We start from the raw sequence: 27,498 nt of genomic DNA on the forward strand, positions 1-27,498 counted from the left end.
CAGCCCCGCCTGATAAAGGCCGACCTCTCAGCAAACATGGCCTCGTCCATGTCTGCTCCCCATGCGGTTAGCCTCGGCAATTCCCCTGTTCCCCTTTTTTGGGCTATGTTGCGTTTGGCTATCATTATCCCTAGCGTAGCCCATCCCTGCGCCTGGCGTGAGAGGTCGTTAGGTTCCCATATATTTAACAGGCAGCGTCTAGGCTCTGGCACCAGTGAGACTCCCCCCGACTGCGACAACGTCCGCATCACCTGCTTCCAGTACTCCTGGAGTACGGGGCATTCCCATATGGTGTGAAAGAAAGTTCCCACCTCCCCGCAGCCGCGCAAGCAGAACGGATGTGGCGCACTACCTATGCTGTGTAGGGTGTGTCTGGTGTAGTAGGAGCGGTGCAGAATGCGGAGCTGTACTAGCCGGAGCCTCGATGGTATACCCGCCTCTCGTGGCGAAGCCAGCGCCTCCCGCCACTCCGGGTCATCAAATTCGCCCACATCATGGGACCATTTCTCTCGGAGAGGACCCATTGGGTCTGGTAGGGTGTTGATCAGCTTGCGGTATGTAAGCGATGTGGCCCTTTTAGGCATATAATCCGTTAGTAATCTGTCCTCCAAGGGCGACGCCTCCGGCACTGTCTCGCCAGGCGTCAGCCTCGTCAGTAAGGCGTGCTTGATTTGTATGTATCGGAACCACTCGGAGGGCGCCAGCTCGTATTGCTGTCGAAGACGCGCAAAGGTAATTATGTCATCTTTGTGCCACATGTCGCCAATCGTAGAGATCCCGATATTGTCCCAATTATCAAAGCCCCTGCTGTTTCTGAGCTTCCTGAGTTGCTTTGTGTCCCACAGGGGTGTGAGTTGGGTCAAAACCCCGCACCACCCTAGCTTGGCCTGCGCCGCGTGCCAAATGGCAACGGTCTGTCTAAGTGGGCCGATGAGCGCAGGAGCCAGTTTACCATCATATAGGGGTGACAACACACCTCGCTCTTCCAGTAAGTCCCTATCTGCCTTGAATGCCGGGTCCGTCCGCGGAACATGAAGCCACTGATTAATTACTTTTAGCTGCGCCGCCCAGTAATAGAGCTGGATATCGGGAAGCACTATCCCTCCATCATACCAGCCGCGAGTTAATTTGGACTGTGCTATACGCGGTGGTCTGCCACCCCACATAAGGTTAGTCACCTGCGCCGCAATTGCGCGGAAGTATTCTGGCGGTATGCGACACGGTGTGTTTTCCATTACATACACGAATCGAGGCAGGGCCATCATTTTAAATAGGGCAGCTTTCCCCAGTAACGTGAGCGGCAGCGCACCCCAGTGACGCGCGTCGCGTCTGAGCCGGTCTAGTGGGGGTTGCAGATTCAGTTTTAGAAAGTCCGCAGGGTTTGCAGTGACGTGGATACCTAGATATTTAAACGATCCCGTCGCCGTTTGCAATGGGCAGTCCGCGGGGAGCCGAGGAGAAGGGCCGCGCAGCACATACAGTATCGATTTTGACCAGTTGATATTATAGCCGGACGCTCTCTCGATGATTTCGCAGATGTTAAGTAGAGTGAGGATTGAACGCCTCGGGGAAGATAGATAGAGCAACACATCATCCGCATAGAGGGAGATGCGGTCTTCCCAGTCATTTGTCCACTTAAGTCCCCATATCAGGGGCTCCCAGTGGATCCATGCCGCCAAGGGCTCCAGCGCCAGGGCGAAGAGCAGGGGCGACAGGGGGCACCCCTGACGAGTGCCACGTGTCAGGGTAAAGTCTTCAGACATATGCCCGTTAGCGGCAACATGGGCCATTGGTTTAGTGTAGAGAAGTCGGACCCAGGCACAAAATTTGGGTCCAAAGCCCAAATGCAGTAATACTGCAAATAGGAAGGGCCATTCGACCATGTCAAATGCCATTCGCGCATCCAACGAGAGCAGCACCGCCGGCTCCTGTAATTGCTCCACTCGGGCCAACACACCGTGCAAGCGCCGCAAGTTGAGGGCCGTGCTCCTGCCGGGCATAAAACCAGACTGGTCTGGGTGTATAATGTCTAGCAAATGCGGTGTTAGCCTGGACGCCAAGAGTTTCGCAAGGACCTTCGCCTCTGCATTCAGCAGCGATATAGGACGATAGGAGGTACACTCCGAAGCACGTTTGCCGGGGTTCAGTATAGCCACTATGGTGGCTGTTCGTTGGTCCTGCGGGAGTTCACCCACCCAGAGACTATCGGTAAACATGTTAAGCAAGCGAGGGGCGACCGTCCCGGCCATTCGCTTATAGAGCTCGATTGGTATGCCATTCGGTCCCACCGCCTTACCCGATTGCAGCGCTCCGATTGCCATTTGTACCTCCTCCACCGTGATGTCAGCCTCTAAGACACTCGCCGCCTCAGGGGAGAGCCGGGGCATTGCCAAATCCTTCACATGGGTCCCCGCCTCCTCCACTGTCATGGAGGAGGTGGAGGAGTAAACCCGCTGGAAATGGCGCGCAAGAGCGCGCACTATCGCGCTCGGTTCCGTCAGCATCTGGCCCTCCTCAGATTTGAGGTGCGCTATCCACCTGGCTCCCGCCTGTCGAGCCATGCCAGGAGCTTCCCAGTCTTATCACCCAGGTCATATATCCTGTGCCGCGTAGCTGTCAACTGTTGCTTCGTGTACTCTGTGAGATACGCCCTATATTTGGCCTGCATGGTCTTCAGGTCCGAGGCCGACGCCGGGGAGGGGTCTCGAGCTTGGCATGCCTCTGCCGTGTGCAACTCTCGTTCGAGCGACTGCAGCTCTGCCTAATTTGCTCGCTTATGCGCTGCTATAGTAGTGAGCGCCTGATCTCTGAGGACCGTTTTATAGGCCTCCCACAAAATCGTCGGTGAGGCAACAGAGGGGGCATTTTCCGCAAAGTAGAGGCCTGTTGCCTTCAAGAGTGCCTTGTGGATCGCGGGGACCTGGAGATAACCGGGGCGTATTGAAGGGAGACGACGACGTGCGAGGCGATAACAGGTGTACTGCAGGAGTAGCGGGGAGTGGTCGGATATACCCCTGGGCCTGATCTCAACACTGTCGATATTTCGAAGACAACCAGTGGAGCTTAGGAAGTAGTCGATCCTAGTGAGACTGTTATGCACCCCCGAGTGATACGTGTACTGTTTTGTTGTTGGGTGATGCAGCCGCCATAAGTCCGACAGCCCCAGGGCTTCGACAAAGCTTCCGAAACGGGACATTCCCGCACCACCCGCTCGCTGAGGGTACCTATCCAGTGATTCGTTTACAACCGCATTAAAATCGCCGCCAAGGAGCAGTTCCCCTTCTGGCAGGTCAAGGAGAAACTCACTAAGTGCCGGTAGCGCAGTGGCGTGCATTGCGGGAGGAATATAAACGGAGACTATGTTAAGGGGGCGACCCTCCCACTGGGTGGCTATCGCCGCGAATCTACCCGATCTGTCCGTTTTATGTTTGTGTATAGTTAGCGGGGGATATAATTTATTTAATTAAAAACTACGAAACCACTGCGATGAGACGAAATGGACGTCAATAACTTGAACTGCTGAAATTAAAGCCAATGGAGGGGAGGGGGAGGGTCAGGGGGGGAGCATTCAACATAAAAGTTTATGGAGTTACATTAGGGTTGATGTGAACTTGCAAAAAAGTTGACACATGACAGAGGGCCACGATTAGAGGTTAGATGTGAGGCATATGTTAAAAAATGGTGGATCCGCGCCCGCTAACCTCACGGTTTGCCCACCTATTTACAGTTGAGGGATCCGCAGGGTTTCCTACTGGTGGAGCCTCAGCTGGCTCTGCAGGTAAAAGCCCGGACCAGGGGGCTCTTTGGCCACTGGACCACAGATACCAGTGGGGTAGCCTACTTAGGGCAGGCAGAGCAAGCTTCACTGGTTTTTCCTGCCTGGGACAGCCATACATGGAGGTATCATGGAGGGAAAACAAACACTTGCCCTGAAGTGCAGGGAGAAATCTCCCTGTGCATCAATCACAGTTTTTTTGTCTTGCTGAAGTGAACCCCGGCTTTGAGTTTGTTTGTGTAAAACCAAAAGTTTGCCGAAGGGGCCCAGAAAACATGGTGTCTGCTCTGCAGACTGCTCTGCCTTCGGTGCATCTGTGGCAGCTGCAAATGCACGGAGCACATAAAGATTCCCAATACCCGTCTGAGGTTCTCTAACTATGATGGTCAGTCCGCCATCATGGGAGTGCAGATCGCAAACTCTACTGACCTGGCGGGTGGACCATCTGGAAAATCTTAAGTTCGGTGAGAACACCCTTTTTTCCTATAAACTAAATGTCTAAGGGAAGCCGGGTTGCAGGAGGGTATATGTGACATTAAATGAGATGCCATGCCTAGTTTGGGAATTTAATAGGACACTTAGGTCATTGTTCTACGTTTGGTGGATAGATTGTCAAACCACTACAGTGGCAGAGGCCACATCTCTGTCAGCTAGTGAGCAGCCGATCAATTCAATTTATTGCACCCTACAACTGGGATTAAGCATGTTTCCCTTAAAAGTTCCTGCTGACTCAGCGGGAGAACTTTCAATGAAAATAGAATATCAAATTGGCTGCTATGTCATGGCTGCCCCGTTAGCAATTTTTCCCCCCAAAACAAGTCCCCAAAACTGTTGTTTCTATGGACAAAGATACACATACCCGAGAAGCAGGGGCCTGTCTCCCTGCATGTCAGGAACATGTTAGACATTTTCAGCTTTGGGCACCAAATTGCTAGAGTCCTTTCTCCGAATTGGTAAATGATCAGCTAATAATACAGCATATAGCTGTCCTGCCTTCCCGACAGTGCCACAGAATTGCATTTTGGCACCGAGAAGCTTCTCTGCTTAGTCTATAATGCTGCAGTCTCTTCCTTTATACTTTGCTCTGGTGGAGTCAGGATCATCAGACAAAGCAAATCCAGGCAGCAGTGAAGCTGCTTGTAGAATACCACTGTAGAGACCTCCCAAGCCACCAAAATTGAGGCGGCCAGACCTCCCCCACAGAAGGAATCAAGCAAGCACCCACCGTAAACAAGAAAGCAAGCACCTGCAGAGGACAGACACAAAAGCCAAGAGGGGACCTGCCCTCCCCACTGAGCAAAATCATTACTGAAAAAGGAACAAGCTTCACTGTTATCTGTTCACTGACGGTGAAAACATGACTTTGTTTCAATAAGTATCCTTTGTAGACACAAGGGGATGTTGACAGTGGTACTGCGGCCACCCAACTATATTTAGTGAATGTGCCTTGATACCGACTATAAACACTAATGTCAAGATACAGATGACGTAAAAATGATACTGTCTACAGCATCACTGGAGGCTTTCTTCTCTGTCCATACATTTCAAGGACATTTGGTTTGCTGAGAGTGGAATCCATCAGTACAACATTGAAAGTGAGTGGAAATAAAAATTCCTTAGTTCGACTGAGGGGATATAGTGAATTACAGGTTTGAATTAGCCGGAGGGGTTGGCATGAAGACACCAGGGTTGTCAGAGATGTTATTTCCTAAACTGGGGATGTTTGTCTTTCTGCAGGTGAAGGAGATCATGGAACATCTGCACCTCCTGACAGTCATCAAAATTGACGAGGCCGGAGATGAGATTGTGAGCACGGCTATTTCATATGCATTGTACAAAGGTAAGTAAACTCATTGACCAGCAAGTAAAGCAATACCGAAGGGTGCTTGTGTGGGTATTAACAAGCTGCAGGATGTATGATCAGTTTGCACCAATGTGCTGCATTGTGCCTTAGAGAAGACAACCAGTGGCGTAACATTAGCCCCAGCAGCCAACGCTGTGCGGGGGCGTGTGGTCCCGGAGCTCCTGGGGGCCCCCTCCAACACTGTGCATGGGCAGCGGGCCCCTGACCCGAGAGCTCATGACTGGGTCATGGTGGAAAGGGGATATGGGGATCGCCATATTTTTTGCAGGCCCCCCCCCCACTTAAGTTTTGTTATGTCACTGAAGATGGTCCAAATGAACAAAACTGTTTTGTGGTCACAAAGTTCGCAAACAGAAAAGAAGCGTGAAAGATGCACCCTCCTATTTGCGATTCAGAATGCCATGTACCGGTGGTTTGTGGCCGCAAATGTGGCTGTGTAGTTCATTGTTTAGTTATCGCCACCTGAGTTGAGGTGGCAACTGATTAGCAGAGGGAAAGCTGTTTCCATGGGAGGGACAGATTCTCCTTGGATAATCGTGTTGGAGGGCCACTTGAAGGGCAGAAGGGAGCAGTGTGTGGGGGGAGGGTGATGATTTGAGAGGGAGGCCATAGTCACATGCTCCTTCCAATGCCTTTCATTCCAAATATTTTTTTTAATAGAAGTCTGTGTTTCTTTAAAGGACATGGGAGGCTTTTTAAAAACAAGCATTTGCAATGCAATCGGTCTTGCCTTTGGGACCTTATATGTATTTAGCTATGCAGCACATTAGTCTGGGTGCTGAAACATCTACTGTTCTTTAACATAGAGGGAAAGTAAGCAACAAACTACGTGACACAGCAGGTATGGGAACACATGGAGAGAAATATTGCCTTTCAGCGGGAAATGGTATAGTCCAAAGCTCTATTTTTAATATAAAAGCAGGGCCTTCGGTGGTTATATCATTGAAAATATAAGATTTGAGAAAAATATTATTGTCTAAGGGTGCTCGTGGAAGACAATTTCTATGGATTGGAATCTATAGTATGCTAAAGTGATGCTGGTATTTTACTGAACTCTGCTGGTTGTTTTCTATCAAGAAAGTTAAATAGAGGCAGTTGCCAGTAAAATAAAAAAACAAAGTCCCTCAGCAGAAAGCAATTCTGGTATTTTACTGACCTCTGCTAGTTGTTTTCCATCAAGACAGTTAAATAGAGGCAGATGAACAGAAAAAAAGTCCGGAAGCAGACAAGTCCTAGGGCTGATCTCCAGAGCCCACAAAGTACATACACATATAAGTATATACTAAAGTATATACTAAAGTATATATACTAAGGTATATACTAAAGTATATAGAAGAGGTCTCAAATGCTCGACCTAAAAATGTTCACTTGGATTGCATGCAAAATAAAGTGCTTGAGGTCAGCTGTCCCTTGTAGGCCTCGAGCCCTGCATTCAGGTTCCTGGGGGGAGCTCAGAAAGCCTCCTTCCTAATAGTGATTAGAAAAGAGGCTTTGTGACTTTTTAATCGGTTAAATTACAAAAACACCACATCGCAAATTAGTGTTAGTCAGTTCTAATGCTGATTTGAGAGTAAAACCCATGTGTGCCCGAGTTGGGATTACTGGCCATTTGAAATGAGGGATTAAGAGGCATGCAAAGCATAGGTTATTATGAATAGAATTACTTGTTTCGTATGTTAAATGTTACCACATTATTTCAGTTTCATAGCACCACAAAGATACGGCAGGTATGATTTTTAGGACAGTAAATGTTTTTTATTCAGTTTTTGTATTTTATTTTTCGAAAATACAAACAAACACACACTTGCATTGGAGCGCTATGCTATTTAAAAACCCAGACAATGCAGACTACAAGATAAAATATGAAAACAAACAACAACCACGATCCAAAATAATAGCAGACCACAAACACATTAGCATGAATTTCTCCAAACAGGGACTTTCACGGTTTAGTTTTAAGGTATCTATTGGAGGATTGAAAATCAGAATTTGTCCTCAGTGCACCTGGTGGAGAATCAACATTTATACTACTAGAGCAGCAAAAGCGCGGGTAGAGGTTGAATCTTCCAGAAGTTAGGCACATCACGCTTAGCTGGCCTCTGCTCTGTAGCCATCTAAATACACTAGACATGTTCAGTTTGTTGGACAAGTGTGAAAGGATGCTGGCATGAACTGATTTTTGAGCGACACATACAACAGACTCTAGTCAGTGGAAGGTAGCTAGTACAAGATTTGCAAAACAGGTCTAAAAACAGGTTTCTTGATCCCAAAACTAGTTTGGTAAGATAGTGAACATCTCCTTCACAGGGTGGGTGAAGGTGCACTGGGGACGATCATAAAAAACTGAGGGCCTGAAATAGAGCTTGGTGGATAGGATACTTAGGCACAACTGTGGAGGATCACCTTATTAGAACATTGGAATATTGAACACTTCATTGAAAACAATGGAGTGCTCCGGGCATCTGATGGCTGGTAGAAGACCGCAGCATCAATATTCCAATTTTTAGCAAAGGCCTCACAGATCCCGAGGGTATTTCTGGCTCCTTAGGCTCCACGGGGCGTTTGTTTTACAGATTTGAACATTCTGCCCTCTATGGGCGAAATGTTCTAATAGCTTTGGAGCCCTCCGTAGCAGGCTCTACTGGCCATTAAAGGCCTACTCCCTTGTTAAAGTCCTTAATGCTGGAGCGGACCTTTAATGGCCGGTAGAGCCCGCTACGGTGGCCTCTAAGGCTATATTAGAACATTGGAATGTTGAGAGCCCAATTGAAGACAATGAAGTAGTTCTGGGCTTAATGGTTGGTATAAGACAGGAGCTCCAACATTCCAATGTTGTCTTCATGTTTCTCCCTATTTAATTTAGAGCATTCTACGCTTATTTATATATATTTATATCTATAAAGCGCACTTTCACCAAAAAGGTATCTTTGCGCTAGTAGCCTTGGGTGGGGGGAAGGGGTGCTTCCAGCTGCACACCCAGCAAGAATTACTGAAGAAGAGCCACGTTTTCATGGATTTTCTGAAATGCAGCAGGTTCCCTGAATGTCTAAAGGAGGCAGGAAGCTGACTCCAAAGTGGAGCTTCTATCACCTCCTTGTCTGTTTTTCTTGAATTTGGAAAGACAGATTAGGTTGGCCATTGAAGAGCACAGACATCTCCTCAGGGAATATTTTTTTAAACGGCTCTGCCGAGGGATTGGTCCGTAGTGGGTGGAATGTTCTAATTGCCTTATAGCCCTTCTGCCTCAGGCTATACCAGTTGTTAAAGGCCCTTTTCCTCGTTATAGCTCGGGTTCAGGCCCTTTAACAACAGGTATAGTCCTCAGTAGCAGGCTATAAGGCTATATTATAGGGTATAATGCACTTGTAATGCGGCAGCCGGGCTATCACACTTCTCATGGAGTATCCCATCCACCAAATTCTAAATCAGGGCCTGAGTTGACAAATCTTAGGTTAAAATCAGTAGTTGATTGGGAACTAAAAGCAGCCCTCTAAAATGTGTTCATACCATTCCATATTGCACAAAGTCAGTATAGTGAGTAGGGGCCTCATGTAGGTGGCCTGGCATTTACCACTTCATAAATACCGAATCATACCGATTCGGTATTTATGAAGTGGTAAATGCTATGTAGGTATTCCTGCGGTAAAAATTACCGATTCGTAGAAATTCGGTAATTACCGAATCGGTATTTACCGATTCGGTAATGAGGCATACCTTCCCATTGATTGAATCAATGGGAAGGTATGCCTCATTACCGAATCGGTAAATACCGATTCGGTAATGGGGGGAACACAATCAAGGGTGGCAGGGTGTCACATTGACACCCTGTTGCACCCCTGATTCCTGTATGTGTGCACATGTGGCACACATACATGCCCTAAGGGCATGTATGTCTGCCACATTGCACACTTCTAAGCGCTTGAAAATGCATTTACAGAGCCATTCTTCATTTACCACCAACTATTAGTTGGTGGTAAATACCGACTCCATACGACACCCACACACTCCCCCTACATATCATTACAGGATTCGGTATTTACCGAATCGGTAAAATTACCGATTCGGTAATTTTACCGATTCGGTAAATTACCGAATCCTGTTATGTGCACCCTACATTGCAAAAGCCTAAATACCGGTCGGTAACGGTATAATTACCGAAAATCGGCCGTTACCGACCGGTATTGGGCTACCTACATGAGGCCCTAGGTGTTTAGAGTCGGGGATTATTTGCATGCTTACAAGTACATTGTGTGTGTTCCATTATGGATGTTTGCCATCCCAGATTGCTGATGCTTTCTCCATCCATAAAAGCAGCCACCTCTCCCTTAGGTTACTGGGGTTTCCTTGTGTCCCTTCTGGCCAGTCCAACTGGTGGAACTGCAAAGGCCCAGATAGATATTTTTGATAAAATGTGGAATGCATCTGAAAGTCAATGTACTGGTGCATGTGGACAACTAAAGGTACAATCAGATCTCCAGTTGCTCCATATGAAGACTGAGGGTTTATTAAGCCTGGATTAAACCCTGTAGTATGCCCAAGGGGCTGTGAACTGGTGCAGACTTTAAAACTCCTCCTTGACCTGCTGGGCACACTGAGATAGGAATAGGAGCATCAAGCAGCACTGATCAGCAATGCTCCATAATATGAAGCAGTATCAGATTCCACTGAGATAGCCGACTGTGCAATAAGACTTGCAATACTTGCATTCAACACATGGTGGACATCATCATACATTTGAAGAGCAGCGATGTGGGTTCTCTGGGTTCTAGGAAATCTGCATTACAGTGGCGCGCCCTAACATTGGGTGGATAGGGGATGTGTTAACCTTAAAGTAAATGAGGCAATGTGTCCCTAGAGAGAAGATTCAAAACATCTTAAAAATACAATTGTTAAGGACAACCTGACTCAAAAAGGGAGAATGAGATTAGAATTTAGAGGGAAAAAAATGAAGGTTTATTACAAAAATTCTAAAGTACAATCCATAAATAGTAAAATGCGGATGCAGCAGCAATCTCACTCAATTACATTGAAGTTGTTTGCCATGAAGACTATCAAACGCAGAATAATGAACAAAAAGTCTCAAGTCTGCTGCAAAATAAGTAAGAAATTGGACAACATCCTAGGCTGAGGAAAAAACACCAAATGTTCTCTGGCTCACCCTCAAATGTAAGAGGTTGTGTAAGTTGTCTTGCACAGACAAAGACAGAAGCTGCAGTCAGCACAGTAGGATCATTTCTCCACCAAATCACATTCTCACCTTTCGAAACGTCACCTAACCCTATCACCTTAGCACTAACCCACTACATGAATATTGGTTCACTCTATCTGACCTAATGTCTTCCGAGGAGGTTGAACAAACTATTAACAAAAACAACAAGAATGAATGCTATACAGTGAGGAAGCGGAAGTACCTTGAACATTGTATCTGAAGGCATCCTCTAGTGAGCCGTTCGAGAATAGTGTCATACAGAAATAAACAAACCACATCTTGCTGCACGTAGTGTCACTCGGAAAATATAATCACAGAATGAACATAACTTTGGACAAGTTGTGTCAAGGTTTCACTGAGGACTAGTTGACCTAAGCCAGAAAAGCACACTTAAACACAACATAGTAAGTGTGTTTCAATTGCAGTTGCTCTATATCTGTATACTTGTGTGAATCATGATGCAGAGTGACTAAAAGTAATGCACAGTTTAGTTTAATTGCCAAAAAAAACTCCCACAGCAGACTTAGTTCCACATGAAGTTAAAAAGACAGTCCAGAGTGGGAACATAGGAATTTGAATGGAGTTTGTTTACTCAGTTTTATAAGAATAGATGTCTGGGACAGTGGGTCGAATTTATGCAAGTGGCTTCCAGTTAGGTACATAAAGATTAGCCGCAAGGCATTGATCAACAGAAATTTCTTGATGGATTTGATATACACAAAAGAGTTAGCAATGCATACATTTAAGCATAGTAAAAGGGTGTGTGTTGTGAGGCTCTGTTTAGGGAGGGTGAAATGTGTGTGTTAAAAGGATATGGGCTTCAAACCAGAAGGCATGGAAAAAAACATTATTTAATTTTAGCTTTAGGGAAAAACACCCTTGCTCTTGATTGTTGGACAACAACCCCTTGCTCTTGCTCTGAGGTAGTAATAGGACATGTTACCTTTCCCATTCAGCATATACTACGTGGTACATTTACCTCACAGTAATTACAACATATGACAAACCACACCTTCCCCATCTTTATGGTGGGGTAGAGATGTAAACCTGTGGAATCATAATATCGCAGACCATAGAGACCTGGGGGTGTTCTATCACAATATTATAATTTTAATATTGAGTTGCAAAGATATTGAGCCAATGATCGCAAATCCTCTCATATTGCCAAGGTGAGTATATGTGGAGTTTGCAATAGTACTTCTATACTTCCCTACATGTGCTTACTTTGGCAAGCTGGTTATAGACTGTGAATACAATATCTTTGCAAGTTGATATTCCATCCACATTGCTGTAGCATACATCTGACTAAAGAATAGTAAACAAATGCTAAATATTTCTAGATTGATGCTTTGGGCAGGATATTGCCATTCAGACCTGTTGTCAACTTCTTCCTATCAACTCCGCAGCATTCAGCACCAATGAACAGGACAAGGAGAACTGGAATGCCCAGCTGAAGCTGCTCCTGGAGTGGAACCAGTTGGATCTGGCCAGTGAGGAGATCTTCACCAATGACAGACGCTGGGAGGTAAGGAGGCCAAAGGCAAAATGGGAGTGAATGGTCAAAGCCTTTTCAGAATGTTACAGTGGCAGATGAAAGGGTCCACTTTGCCAAACTGATGCCAGGGGTTGTGCAACCTGTGGTCGCTATAGGCATGCACACTTTCACCAGTAGGATGGGCAGAAGGGGCAAAGAACACATTACAACAGCACAATGAGAAAGAGAAGAAGAGATACAGCAATGTGTGATTGGAAGGCAGCTTGAACTTGTGTGCCACACTCAAACCATCTAAGAATATATGGGGAATTAAATGGAAAAGTAAAAGACTAGAAGTGCAGGAAAATTCCAAGTAGAGTCCAGATCAGGACTAATACGCATAGGAGCTTGCCTGTGTCTCCATAGATCACTGATTTCAGAGAAATCTTTCTGAAATTGATGCTAATTCCCAAGTTTATTTAAATGGATCTGCACGATTCCCGATGTCCCTTAAAATGATCAAATTGGAAAAGGAGAGTCGTTTCTTATATTGCACATCGTTTGGAAAGAGAGAATTGTGCCCATTTGGTAAAGTCCTGCTTTCATCATGAACTTCAGGAAATGACTTAATGAATCCCAAGTGGTAGAAATAAACAGTAAAAACAGTAACAGCCAGAGAACAGATATTCTAACCACAGATCATTTTAAACTTTGAGCTGATTGTCAAGCAATCTAAAAGTTAATTTCTCAAATATGAATGGAGGGGATGGTGTATAAGGACTATTGCGCTGACCTTTGAACTTGAAACCTGTCTTTGGAACACAAACTGTGGGCCTGTGTGTACCATGTTAATGATCAGTAAAATAAATGTCTGCTTTGTGTTTATTTTCAATCTATTAACCAAGCAATAGTTACATTCATTAGTCCTTCGGATCTAACTTTTGGGGATTAATGTAGAAAGAAACCTTTTAATTCATTATGTAACTCATTCAAAAACAGCAAAGTAAAACCTATTATTATGTGCCAGAGGTTCTTGTTATTTATTTATATGTAAATACATCAACAAATTATTGTTTCCACTGTACAGAGCATTTGTTGCTTAACTAACCAAATCTCAATAATACAAATACTCTGAAAAGTGTAAATTGCCAATTTAATAACAGTCAGCGCAAGTGGTCTAGAGGGAAATTATCAATTAGTCATCAGCCGGTATCACACCTCATTAACTCCAAACAACATATTTCCAAAGATACAGCTACATTATTTTCACTTAACTCCTATGCATTAACAATTATAAAATATTTAATTATTGAGTTTTTTTCAAAACTACACCACCATTTTCTCTTCTTAGCGTTTTTTGGTTTGTTAATAACTTTGGCCTTGTCTGATGAATCTTCACAAACCTTTCCAGAAAAATGTCCACCCACCTCAGCTCCTTCCTGGTAAATTTCATTGTGATCCATCAAGCAGGGGCCGAGAACAATGCAGTGTACCACAAATTAAAATCCCCATGCATTCTTTGGACAAGGTTACAGCAAAAACTGCTGAACTGAATTACAACTAATTTGACAGTAGGCTAGACCTTGGCTCGCAGACTGTGCTTCTTGTGATCTGGTTTAAATCCGTTCAGTAGTTTTTGAAAAATGTAGATGAAAAAATATTTGCATATTTTAGCAGTTGGGTCCGTGAGAGCCTCAAGAGACTCTTGCGGGAGCACCTGTTTTAACATAGAGCATTCTGATTGGTCCGGGGAGCTTTATTTCTCTTGGACTATCTCACTCCCGCAGGAATCATACTCCTATGAGAGCGAGAGCTCTGATTGCTGCCGGAAACATGAGAAAAATGTTGCTTCCAGCCGTTACAGGACCTGAGGACTTAGTCGCCTGTCCTGAAGTTTTACAAAAATAAAGATATATGAGGGCAAGTTAAGGTTACCCTTAAGCCCTAGGCCCCATGAGGAGATCCAGAGGGACTCCCCCTACGGCCCAAAAAGAAAAAAAAAGGCTAAAAATGCTGCGATCCAGCGAGACTCTCATGGGATAGAAAAAAAAAGGTGACTAGTCCACATTTATTTACTATAAGCCCCAGAGTGCCCACACCTGGGACTGTGTTCATAAAGGGGAGGGGGGCTATGTGGCCCCCCTCCCCAAGCCTCCAGAGGCCCAGGGGAGTCCATCTCCACAGCCAAAAACAATGTTTATGGGGTCGGGGACCCACGGCCCCTCTACCCGAGCCGTCAAAGGCCATGGGGAGTCCATCCCCGGGCCTGAACATGTTATGTGTGGGCAAGGGGGTTTTGTTGCCCACTCACCAAGCCATTAGAAGCCCTGGGGAGCCAACTCCAGGGGGCCAAAATCATTTCAGAAGGGGAGGAGGCCGTGTGGCCCCCATCCCCGAGCCTCTAAAGGCGCCTTGGAGACCACCCTTGGAACCAAAAATTTTCAAAATGGGGAAGGGGGTTGTGCTTCTCCCCTCCCCAAGTCTCTAAAGGCCCCTGGGAGCCTCCCCCAGGGCGATTACTTTCAGGAAGGAGGCAACATGGCCCCCCTCTGTGAGACATTAATGGCCCACGGCCGGCTCAGAAGCTATGGCTCAGGGAGCCTACTCCCGGGACATGGCGTTTTCCCTTACCACAACGGTGTGGGCAGAGAAATCTGTATTTGATCTTGCATGGCGGGAGCATTTTCAAAACTCACGCCAAGCGGGAGCAAACACTAAGGGCCTGATTATGATTTCGGTCAGAAAGGCTCCGAACGGTATTCATATTTTCCTAAACTGTGTCGGAACCCATCGTAGTTGGTCGGTCGAAAACATTTCCGACTGACCGATTATGATGAAAAGGTAACCATTCGGTCATTCCAGATTGGTTCCGACAGGCATTCGGAAACTCCGAGTTGGTCAAAGATGAATCATACAACTCTACGGACTGCGTTTCTGACTCGGACCATCCGAATTGAAAAGGCTGTTGGAACCTGACTTTGGGGGCCCATAGCAGGCCCCCCTTCATCGTGAGGCCTCCGGTTGGGGGCTGTGGGGGTACCTAAGGGACCCCCCTGTAGAACCATGCACACTGTTACAGGCACCATGGGGTGCCTTCCACAGGGTGCAAGGTTTTCTGAAACCACTCCTTTTTTCAATGGGAGCCAGCGTTGTCGGTCGGAACACAGGCTCCCATTGAAGTCAATGGGAGACTTTCTGAGCGGTGTTCGGAAGCATCATGATCGGTCGGTCTGAACCTCCAACTGCGAGTCGGTCGAAACAGATTCCGACAAGGAGTTGGGAGGTTTAGTTTCCGACCGACATCGTAATCAGGCCCTACGTTTGCTCCCAGCGGGCGGCAGCTTAAAAAATGCTCCCACCCAATGGGAAAGGACGTCTGATCTGTTTCCCTGCCCACAGTGATGCAAGCATGAAAATAGGTAAAATATTGCTCCCACCAGCAGGGAGAAGCATTGGGTGCTGCTCCCTGTTTGCAGAAGCAATGTTGGTTCCCGCTGTATGAGGGGAACTGACTGGGCCTGCAGGGGGCCTTGAAGCTCCCCCGCAGCACCCAGTGAGACTATGCCCAACTTTACATTTGTGATGGGGCCCCCGGGGCCGAAATCAGCCCAGGGAGGGGATCTGTGTGCCCACCTCCACCTGCAAAAATGTTTGAGCTCCGGGGGAGGGGTCTCCGGGCCCATAATCAACCCAGGGAGGGGGCCGTTTGCCTCCTTCTTCTAATGATGACGACGAGCCCCAGGGGATGGGGTCCCAGGTACCGAAGTCGGTCCAGGGAGGTGGTGCATGTCCCCCTACCCATGAAAATTACACCAGGCCCTGGAGGTTGAGGTCTCCGGGTCTAAAATCGGCCACATGCACCGCCATCTCCTTTATTTAAAAGAGTGGACCTGGGGGATGGGGTGTCCAGGGCCTAACAAAACTTGGGAAGGGGTGCACTCGGCTCCCTCCCATTTTTGTTTAAATAAGTGGCCCTGGGGGCTGGGGTCTCGGGGTTGATAACTGCTCTGGGAGGGGGACCGCACAACCACCCTCCCCTTACAAAAATACACACCTCTGGAGGATGAAATTCCCAGAGTCTAAAGAGGCTCAGGGAGGGGGGCCAAGCAGCCCTCCTCTTCTTTATTTTTTTAGAAATGGCACTGAGGAATTGGGTCCTCCGGGCCTAGCAATCCCCGGGGAGGGGGGTGGCATGTCCCCCAACCACTTTAATTAAACAACAAATGGCCCTGGGAGATGGGGTCCCCAGGGCCAGACCCTGTGGCCAACCCTTCACTGTGCATGGCCCAGGGCCCTGCACAGCATGTGGTGGGCTTTACCGATGTAGGGTTGACTGCAAGGCTTGACCACATGCCATGCCCTGCATCCAACCCCCTGCCTTGCATGGCCGAAGAGATTTGCAATTACATATGGTAATTAAATATTAATTTATGTTAAAAAAACAGAAATTCACTGAAAAAAAGGTTAAAGTAATGGTATAGTAAGCTATGATAAAAAGATATGTTTTCGTTTAAAAGAAAAACACATTAGAAATTCATGGAAAAAAGCAAACGTTAAAGTAATGTTAAAGTAAATTTGTGAATTACAACAATAATGTTTTTAACTGAACAAAAACTCAGAAATTCACCAGTTTTATTTAGCAGCAATAACTATAACTTGCACCCTGCCATGCAATACTAATAACCTTACAAATTACTCATGACATTTCAATGGACATTATTTATGAAATCACTGATGACATATCAAATAACATCAATGAGGACATCCCTGAAGACATCTTTCAAGCTTCATTGTCCCACATATTGCTCTATAAATTACTATGGCATTAGAGGCCTGAAAGTAAGTGCAAATAGCTTTAGAGAATATCAGGCATCATCAGTGCCATCACAGATACAACTCCCTTAGGTGGAGAAAGCAACCATTATGTGCAACATTGACCCTATACCATACACTTCACAGTTAGCATAGCTCACATTAGCAGTCATCCACAGATATATGGGAAACCTTAATCGAGGATGGTGTTCAGTTTGTATACAACTGTTCAGAGAAAGCCAAGTTTCTAAAAAAACGTCTGTTCCAAAAGGAATACCTTACTATGGACAGTTTTATCTGCACCTGACAGTCACCGAACCTACACTGAGAAATGAAGTTGATATGAGTAGAGAAGTGGGTACTGTAAACAGTATTCACTCTATGGAGAGAGTTTACCCTGTTCCCCATTGTTTGCAGACAGTGAAACTCTCATGAGAAATAATTCACTATGGAGTATTAAAAGGTATCTACTAAACAGTTTCATGTTAAATTTCAAGTCTAATAATACTCCATCAAAGTTAGAACAGTGTAGTGCAACAGTGTTTAAAATTAATACAATAACTAAAAGGCATACAAACTCCATAGTTAGCACAATTCATAAAATAATTTAATTCCAGAAGTGGGGAATGACATGGTAGATGTACACAAATATATAAAACATTACCCGCCTATTTTGACACCATGCAAAAAAGAGACAAATAATCTCCTTGACTAACACAGAGAGTTCATAAATGGATGCATTCTGTGATCAGGATAAGACCTAAGGGTACATTAGCATGTAACATGACAATACAAATGGGTATCTAAGAGTATACAGCTGATTATCACAGTACGGGTGCAGCAGTCTGCAAAACCAGCCAGGTTGAGTCGTATGTGCTGGGCCCTACACAAGTGTCTGAAGCCTAGTCACACCTCGTAGTGCGTGGGGATTTGTAATTGTTTTTCTCCAGGTTGCAGATCTAGGCCAGTTTGTATAGAGTCACTGGCTGTAAGTGACCTAAGGGAGCATTTGTTAATAGCAAGAGTGTGCTTGATCTTAGTCTGCAGCCTGCTACTGGAAAAACATTCTTATACATAACACAAGAATAAAACTAGGTTAGTTATAAAACCCGGGGATGGGCTTAAAGTGCTGGAGTCAGAGAAAGTGCCTTGCTCTAAGGTCTAAAAAAGCAGTGTGATTGATGTAGCAGCAGTGTAGAGTAAAACTGATGTGTCTCGGATCTGCCGCCAGGCTAATGTGAGGTATCAAAGAGGTAGGATAGGTGAGATCCAGCACAGGGTCAGCTGGAAGTGATGGGCAGGTGCAGTTTGTGAGCCTGACCTGCTGACTGAGCTCCCTAGCAGCCTACTCTTGATATTGTTCACTAACAAAAGCAGGTATCTTGCACCCTGGCGCATTGCCCTACAGTCCTTAAGTGGTTGGAGGTGGATCTGAATTTCTTAACATTTTATCCACTTTCTTCAAAAATGTTATTACTCCAACAGTTGCTTGAGGGTGTGCATCATTCGGAAAACAGTTCACAGCTGCCTGTATTGTTCGAATTCCTTGTTTAACCAATTGATGAGGAAGGAATCTTCTGTGGTCATTGTTTAGTGGGGGGCAGATACAGATGAGATGGGATAAAGTGTCTTGGTTCATTCCACAGAGGCAGCACTTATTGCAGGGAGGGCGGATTGACCATGGGAGAAGAAGGTCTAACGAGGAGAAGTTGCCCATTGGAATAGAGCAGAACTTTTTTGTAATACACAGAGAATGTGTCAATGATGTATTTTTGGATCTTGCAATTACAGCGCGGTTGTTACAACGACCGCGTTGTTACAAAGCATGCCATTACTTCGCAAGTCGGAACACCGACTTGCTCTAGAGGTCAGAAGGTGTTGGATTTAAAATCCTAAACCTTCCCTACTGTTGCACAGACTGGAGTTGGAATAGTAAATTATACTATTCCAACATCCAGCTCACCCCCTAGAGCAAGTCATTGTTCTGACTTGCCGAGTTATGGCATGCATTGTTCCAACGCAGTCGTTGTACGGACCGCGTAGTAATGGCATGCGGAAAAAAAACATGCATGATAACATGGCATATTTCTCTTTCATCATAGCTCCCTAAGGTCTGTATGTTTTTTTCTCTTAAGAGACTGACTGTTCTGTTCAAAGGATTCTTAATGGAGCGCTTCATTTATATTTAGTTTAAAACGCTGGTGAGGATGATTTTGGTTCCAGTAGGTTGCTGCATTTTGTAGCTCCAAAGTGTCAGAGAGGGCAAGCTTTCTATGGTTTTGAGGTGCTAATTTGTTTTCCGATGAAATTTCCAGCCAGATTAGATTCTTCAAAGCTCCTACTTTTGCCACGCATGCTGAGTGCAGGTATTTGAGGAGGCTTTTTTAGGTCGAGGACCGCCGGTCTGCCGAAAGGCAGAACCGGAAGTCGGAGATTTAATGACTTGGAGAAGAGGGGCTTGAACCCGCCCCTCTTCTCCCCTGTTCTCCATTGGCTGGCCTCTTCAATGCTGGCCAGCCATTGGAGAAGAGGTCCCGTCACTCCGATCAGGCCCCGTCCTTTTCGGATCGGGGGGCGTGTTTTTTGCAGAAAGTCTAATTATCTCCTCCAGCCAATGGCTGGAGGAGATAACAGCAAAACACGCCCCCGAATCCGAAAAGGACGCTGCATTTCTCCGAGGCATTTCTGCTCTGCCTCGGAGAAAGGCGGTGGTGTCTTCCGGTGCCCTCGGCTTGTTCATCTTTACTTGTTTTTCCACTGGCCTGTTTCGAATCCTCCGTTTACCCCGCCTTAAATATCAGCTGCTTTTGTTTTTGCTCTGCAAGGTCGTATTTTATTTAGCAGTTCCTTCTTGATGTGGAGAACGTCGTTTATAGTTTTCAAAGGAGCACCGTGCTCGTCATTTCCTTTGTGGTGAACAGGAAGCTTGTCTCGAAAGCAGTTCAATGCAGGTACACGTTTACCTATTTTGTAAGGACACTTCATTCCCTTCTGTAAAATGACTAAATACGGGTAAATGATTGCGCCGGATCCTCTCCATCTAGCATATGGCAGAGATAAATGCGTCTCTTAATAAGTTTGATTTGTGGGAGTACATCGTGTTAGTTAAGACACAAACCGGAACTGGAACTGACATCCGATTTCGAATCTTCTCTCTCTCCCTGTGTCGTTCCATGACACCGTTTATTTACAAATGGCAAACATGGTGCCACGCCACAGGTTCCTGGAAAAGAAAGTGTTAGATATCCGAGCGCACTAGAAAAATCACTGGGGAGGGAGGGGTTAACGGACCTATGTGAAAAAAAAGGAAGCGTATTACCTCGACACATACACAAGAAGTCCTTACCGTGAATGTTTCTTTGCTTGTTGTGTGTAAATCCCATCTCGCCCTTTGCCCCGTATAACTCCATTGACGCCTGCTCCTGTTCCCCACTTGTCCTGCCCCCTAAACCCCGTACCCCTCACTCTTATTTGTAGTAATGGTTTTCTGGGTAATGTTTTTGGAATAATGGCCTTGAGCGTTTTACACAATGGTAATTTCAGCACAGAAGGGAAAGAAAACTGTCGATAAGCAGATAAACAAGCCAAGGGAATTACAGTTTAAGGGAGAAGCGTGTGACGAGCGTTCGGAATGTGTAAAAGGTTATGAACTGCCCTAACGGACTGCTGTGCGCCGGCCATAATCTGCTGTAATCACAGAGAGTGGTGGGTTCGCTGTATTGTGCCACGGGGAGACTGGCACGCCATTTCTAAGCCCCCTCCCCATACTTTTATCTGGTTTGAAAGGGGCCTTGTGCTCATGCAGCGGGGCAGATACGGAGCTACTAACATTACGTATAATTAAGTGCTAAGTCTGGCACATTAGCAGGGCAAAGGCTTCACGGGGGCATCGGGCAACACTGGCCGCGGTTCTATGACGGGGCTCCTCTCTTGTAATCCACGAGTCTGGTGGCGTGTGGCAGTTGAAAAGCATTTACAATGCAATGGTCTCGGCATTGGTAAAGTTAGAGCTATTGGCATTGCTCATGACATTATTTTTGTTTATGTTTTTGTTTTTAAAACATTTAAAGAAACTGCATTGTCATGAGCAATGCCAATAGCTTTAACTTTAACAATGCCGAGACCGTTGCATTGTAAATGCTTGTTTGTTCTAAAGATTGATTACACAGCATGGATTTCAATCTGATCTAGACTGCAGAGGTGTGTGAGGGAGCTTAAACAATGATCTAAAAAAAGAAATATCTGGGCCATGTTTAACCCCTTCGCTGCTGCGGACATTCCGCTGCAGCGCTGGGGGGGGCAGGGGGGCAGCGCGGTGGGCCTGTGCTCATGACGGAGCCGCTCCGTCATGAGCCACGGTTGAGCTGTGCTCATGACGGAACGGTTCCGTCATGACTCCGCCCATTTCCGTTGTCCCCCCCGCACAGGCGGGGAAACAGCGCCGCGTGGGCGGAGCGGCCGCCAACGGTCGTGTCATGACGGAACCGTTCCGTCATGAGCACACAGCAACCGTGGCTCATGACGGAACGGTTCCGTCATGAGCGGGGAAGGGGTTAAGAAAGTACACAATTTCCACAGGAAAGGTTACAAGCCATATTCTAGTGTGGGAATAAGTCTGGCTTTTACTATGTTCATTAGGGGTTCCAAGGTGGGCTGTTTTGTTAGTTTGAAGATGGTGTGGAAGGCGAATATTGGTGATGCGACTTTAGGTTTTAGTGAGTTTAAATGTGTTAAGTATCCTCCCTTATTGTCCAGCCAGCAGCGCAGATATTTTAAATTTTTACAGTCAGGCAGTGACTGCTTAGGTGCCATATGCTGCTTTTTTTCTTATTCCGGAAGAACATTACAATGTTTGTCTTATTGTAATTCACAGTCATTCCATTGGTACTGCTGTGTTGCTGTAAAGAGTCAATCAGCCTTTCGCTGTGTGGCTTAAGAGGACAACATTGTTGGTGTAGAGCAAGGAAGTGATAGAGCGATTCACAAAGTTTGGTGTATCACTGATTATCAAGTCAAGTGCATGTGCCAGATCACACATGAGTAGATGATTAAAAGGGCTGAGGCTAAAGCGCATCCCTGCTTGATGCCTTGTTAATATCTATCTATCTATCTATCTATCTATCTATCTATCTATCTATCTATCTATCTATCTATCTATCTATCTATCTATCTATCTATCTATCTATCTATCTATCTATCTATCTATCTATCTATCTATCTATCTATCTATATATCTATATATCTATCTATCTATATATCTATATATCTATCTATATATATATCTCTATATATATATATATATACATTTCGAACCAGTACTCCTTCCACTTCCACCAGAGAACCCCCGGCGGCGAAGAGAGAGACACGAACCACTTCTGATTTCAGGCAAGATGTTTTAATTCACCAAACAGCAGTCGACAGATGACGCGTTTCGGGCTCAGGCGCCCTTGTTCACATATATATACATATAAACATTTATATATATATATATATATCAAAGCTACCTGTTGCCCCCTCGGCAAGGCATCACTCGAGCAGCAGTCATGGCGGGTACAGCACATCCCCGCACACCGAGAACTCTCTCCGGCGCTCATGTCTTTCAGGCAGGCAGTGCGGGTCACACCCGAATCGCCCATTGGAGGGCCATCAATTTGCCAAGTAGGAGTGTCCTAATACTCACCTCAAGTAGAGCCTCTGATGAGAGCGAAGGCTCAGAAACGCGTCAGGCTGAACATCAAAGACATGAGCGCCGGAGAGAGTTCTCGGTGTGCGGGGATGTGCTGTACCCGCCATGACTGCTGCTCGAGTGATGCCTTGCAGAGGGGGCAACAGGTAGCTTTGATTTTCACGCGGCAAGCCCAGCCGTGAAGGCAAGCACCACCCCAAAGAAAATGGGGGTCACGAGCTCAGAATCATGCCGAGCTCTCTATGTGAAGGAGCAGTTGAGGGATGAAGGCACACCACACACCCCGAGGCCCATCCAAGGGCCACATAATTACAACAGCTGTGAGCATTAGCGCCAATCCATGGGAACAGACACGAACTACGAATTCCATCAGGCAGTGCGGGTCACACCCGAATCGCCCATTGGAGGGCCATCAATTTGCCAAGTAGGAGTGTCCTAATACTCACCTCAAGTCGAGCATCTGATGAGAGCGAAGGCTCAGAAACGCGTCAGGCTGAACATCAAAGACAAGAGCGCCGGAGAGAGTTCTCGGTGTGCGGGGATGTGCTGTACCCGCCATGACTGCTGCTCAAGTGATGCCTTGCAGAGGGGGCAACAGGTAGCTTTGATTTTCACGAGGCAAGGCCAGCCGCGAAGGCAAGCACCACCCCAAAGAAAATGGGGGTCACGTGCTCGGAATCATGCCGAGCTCTCTATGTGAAGGAGCAGTTGAGGGATGAAGGCACACCACGCACCCCGAGGCCCATCCAAGGGCCACATAATTACAACAGCTGTGAGCATTAGCGCCAATCCATGGGAACAGACACGAACTACGAATTCCATCAGGCAGTGCGGGTCACACCCGAATCGCCCATTGGAGGGCCATCAATTTGCCAAGTAGGAGTGTCCTAATACTCATCTCAAGTCGAGCCTCTGATGAGAGCGAAGGCTCAGAAACGCGTCAGGCTGAACATCAAAGACATGAGCGCCGGAGAGAGTTCTCGGTGTGCGGGGATATGCTGTACCCGCCATGACTGCTGCTCGAGTGATGCCTTGCCGAGGGGGCAACAGGTAGCTTTGATTTTCACGCGGCAAGCCCAGCCGCGAAGGCAAGCACCACCCCAAAGAAAATGGGGGTCACGAGCTCGGAATCATGCCGAGCTCTCTATGTGAAGGAGCAGTTGAGGGATGAAGGCACACCACGCACCCCGAGGCCCATCCAAGGGCCACATAATTACAACAGCTGTGAGCATTAGCGCCAATCTATGGGAACAGACACGAACTACGAATTCCATCAGGCAGTGCGGGTCACACCCGAATCGCCCATTGGAGGGCCATCAATTTGCCAAGTAGGAGTGTCCTAATACTCACCTCAAGTCGAGCCTCTGATGAGAGCGAAGGCTCAGAAACGCGTCAGGCTGAACATCAAAGACATGAGCGCCGGAGAGAGTTCTCGGTGTGCGGGGATGTGCTGTACCCGCCTTGACTGCTGCTCGAGTGATGCCTTGCCGAGGGGGCAACAGGTAGCTTTGATTTTCACGCGGCAAGCCCAGCCGCGAAGGCAAGCACCACCCCAAAGAAAATGGGGGTCACGAGCTCGGAATCATGCCGAGCTCTCTATGTGAAGGAGCAGTTGAGGGATGAAGGCACACCACGCACTCCGAGGCCCATCCAAGGGCCACATAATTACAACAGCAGTGAGCATTAGCGCCAATCCATGGGAACAGACACGAACTACGAATTCCATCAGGCAGTGCGGGTCACACCCGAATCACCCATTGGAGGGCCATCAATTTGCCAAGTAGGAGTGTCCTAATACTCACCTCAAGTCGAGCCTCTGATGAGAGCGAAGGCTCAGAAACGCGTCAGGCTGAACATCAAAGACATGAGCGCCGGAGAGAGTTCTCGGTGTGCGGGATGTGCTGTACCCGCCATGACTGCTGCTCGAGTGATGCCTTGCCGAGGGGGCAACAGGTAGCTTTGATTTTCACGCGGCAAGCCCAGCCGCGAAGGCAAGCACCACCCCAAAGAAAATGGGGGTCACGAGCTCGGAATCATGCTGAGCTCTCTATGTGAAGGAGCAGTTGAGGGATGAAGGCACACCACGCACCCCGAGGCCCATCCAAGGTCCACATAATTACAACAGCTGTGAGCATTAGCGCCAATCCATGGGAACAGACACGAACTACGAATTCCATCAGGCAGTGCGGGTCACACCCGAATCGCCCATTGGAGGGCCATCAATTTGCCATGTAGGAGTGTCCTAATACTCACCTCAAGTCGAGCCTCTGATGAGAGCGAAGCCTCAGAAACGCAGCAGGCTGAACATCAAAGACATGAGCGCCGGAGAGAGTTCTCGGTGTGCGGGGATGTGCTGTACCCGCCATGACTGCTGCTCGAGTGATGCCTTGCCGAGGGGGCAACAGGTAGCTTTGATTTTCACGTGGCAAGCCCAGCCGCGAAGGCAAGCACCACCCCAAAGAAAATGGGGGTCACGAGCTCGGAATCATGCCGAGCTCTCTATGTGAAGGAGCAGTTGAGGGATGAAGGCACATCACGCACCCCGAGGCCCATCCAAGGGTCACATAATTACAACAGCTGTGAGCATTAGCGCCAATCCATGGGAACAGACACGAACTACGAATTCCATCAGGCAGTGCGGGTCACACCCGAATCGCCCATTGGAGGGCCATCAATTTGCCAAGTAGGAGTGTCCTAATACTCACCTCAAGTCGAGCCTCTGATGAGAGCGAAGGCTCAGAAACGCGTCAGGCTGAACATCAAAGACATGAGCGCCGGAGAGAGTTCTCGGTGTGCGGGGATGTGCTGTACCCGCCATGACTGCTGCTCGAGTGATGCCGTGCCGAGGGGGCAACAGGTAGCTTTGATTTTCACGCGGCAAGCCCAGCCGCGAAGGCAAGCACCACCCCAAAGAAAATGGGGGTCACGAGCTCGGAATCATGCCGAGCTCTCTATGTGAAGGAGCAGTTGAGGGATGAAGGCACACCACGCACCCCGAGGCCCATCCAAGGGCCACATAATTACAACAGCTGTGAGCATTAGCACCAATCCATGGGAACAGACACGAACTACGAATTCCATCAGGCAGTGCGGGTCACACCCGAATCGCCCATTGGAGGGCCATCAATTTGCCAAGTAGGAGTGTCCTAATACTCACCTCAAGTCGAGCCTCTGATGAGAGCGAAGGCTCAGAAACGCGTCAGGCTGAACATCAAAGACATGAGCGCCGGAGAGAGTTCTCGGTGTGCGGGGATGTGCTGTACCCGCCATGACTGCTGCTCGAGTGATGCCTTGCCGAGGGGGCAACAGGTAGCTTTGATTTTCACGCGGCAAGCCCAGCCGCGAAGGCAAGCACCACCCCAAAGAAAATGGGGGTCACGAGCTCGGAATCATGCCGAGCTCTCTATGTGAAGGAGCAGTTGAGGGATGAAGGCACACCACGCACCCCGAGGCCCATCCAAGGGCCACATAATTACCACAGCTGTGAGCATTAGCGCCAATCCATGGGAACAGACACGAACTACGAATTCCATCAGGCAGTGCGGGTCACACCCGAATCGCCCATTGGAGGGCCATCAATTTGCCAAGTAGGAGTGTCCTAATACTCACCTCAAGTCGAGCCTCTGATGAGAGCGAAGGCTCAGAAACGCGTCAGGCTGAACATCAAAGACATGAGCGCCGGAGAGAGTTCTCGGTGTGCGGGGATGTGCTGTACCCGCCATGACTGCTGCTCGAGTGATGCCTTGTCGAGGGGGCAACAGGTAGCTTTGATATATATATATATATATATATATATATATATATATATATATATATATATATATATATATATATGTATATATATATATATATATATATATATATATATATATATATATAGAGAGAGAGAGAGAGAGAGAGAGAGAGAGATATTACTCCACTTTACCAAACCATTTTGTTGGCATACAAAGGACGGCACTCGCAGGAATTCTTTTTAGTGATCTTTTAATTTGCTGGAACCCCCTGCACCGACAGACACATTTCGACATCTGCCTTGTTCAATATCAAATGTATATATATATGAAAACCCTCGCTTTCTTCGATCTCTCCTCCAGGACAAACAAGAGTGGACCCAGGTTCAGTGCTTGATTTATAGATTTTATTCACGCACAAACGATTCCACCATAACGCGTTTCGGCAGTTACCTGCCTTGATCACATGACAACGTTGTATGCTTTGGTCACCCTTTTTAAAGTGAGAGTGCATGATAGCCAATTCATGGATATGGAAAAAATACTAAATTTGCAATATACAATTCTTGCTCTAATGCACAATATAAATAGTATAAATAGATGTATAAAAGATCACTTAGATGCATATAAAATATTTCATGAAATTGCAAATGTTTGACCTTTGATACAGATCAATACCTTCTCAATTGATCCATTCCATATTTTGCATAAATGCTTTAAAAACTGTCAACCTTACAATCCATGTTTTATCGGCTTACTTAACCCACTAAAGTGCAATAACTTACTGTGTGCATCCTACCTCCTCCAAGTGCAATACATCTAAAGTGGTAGTGCTAAAAAAGTTTTGTAAAAAATATATATCCATTATCAGTAGCATCCAATAAGGATCTAATTAAAAAATATATATATCAGCAGTGCAAAGGTCAAATTCGATGGTATTGCTACAG

At 46.8% G+C, this 27,498-nt stretch overlaps 1 protein-coding gene across 1 annotated transcript in view; it reads left to right on the forward strand.

The window, feature by feature from the left end:
* The window catches only part of TRPM8 (transient receptor potential cation channel subfamily M member 8), a 161,349-nt gene that overhangs the window by 27,407 nt on the left and 106,444 nt on the right, over window positions 1-27,498 (forward strand). Inside the window, exons 3-4 of the mRNA XM_085646403.1 lie at window positions 5,513-5,615; window positions 12,255-12,373. Of these exons, the coding sequence (XP_085502529.1) occupies window positions 5,513-5,615; window positions 12,255-12,373 (222 nt within the window). The remainder of the gene's footprint in view (window positions 1-5,512; window positions 5,616-12,254; window positions 12,374-27,498) is intronic.

Source organism: Triturus cristatus, chromosome 3_1, assembly GCF_964204655.1.
Source record: "Triturus cristatus chromosome 3_1, aTriCri1.1, whole genome shotgun sequence".
NCBI lineage: Eukaryota > Metazoa > Chordata > Amphibia > Caudata > Salamandridae > Triturus > Triturus cristatus.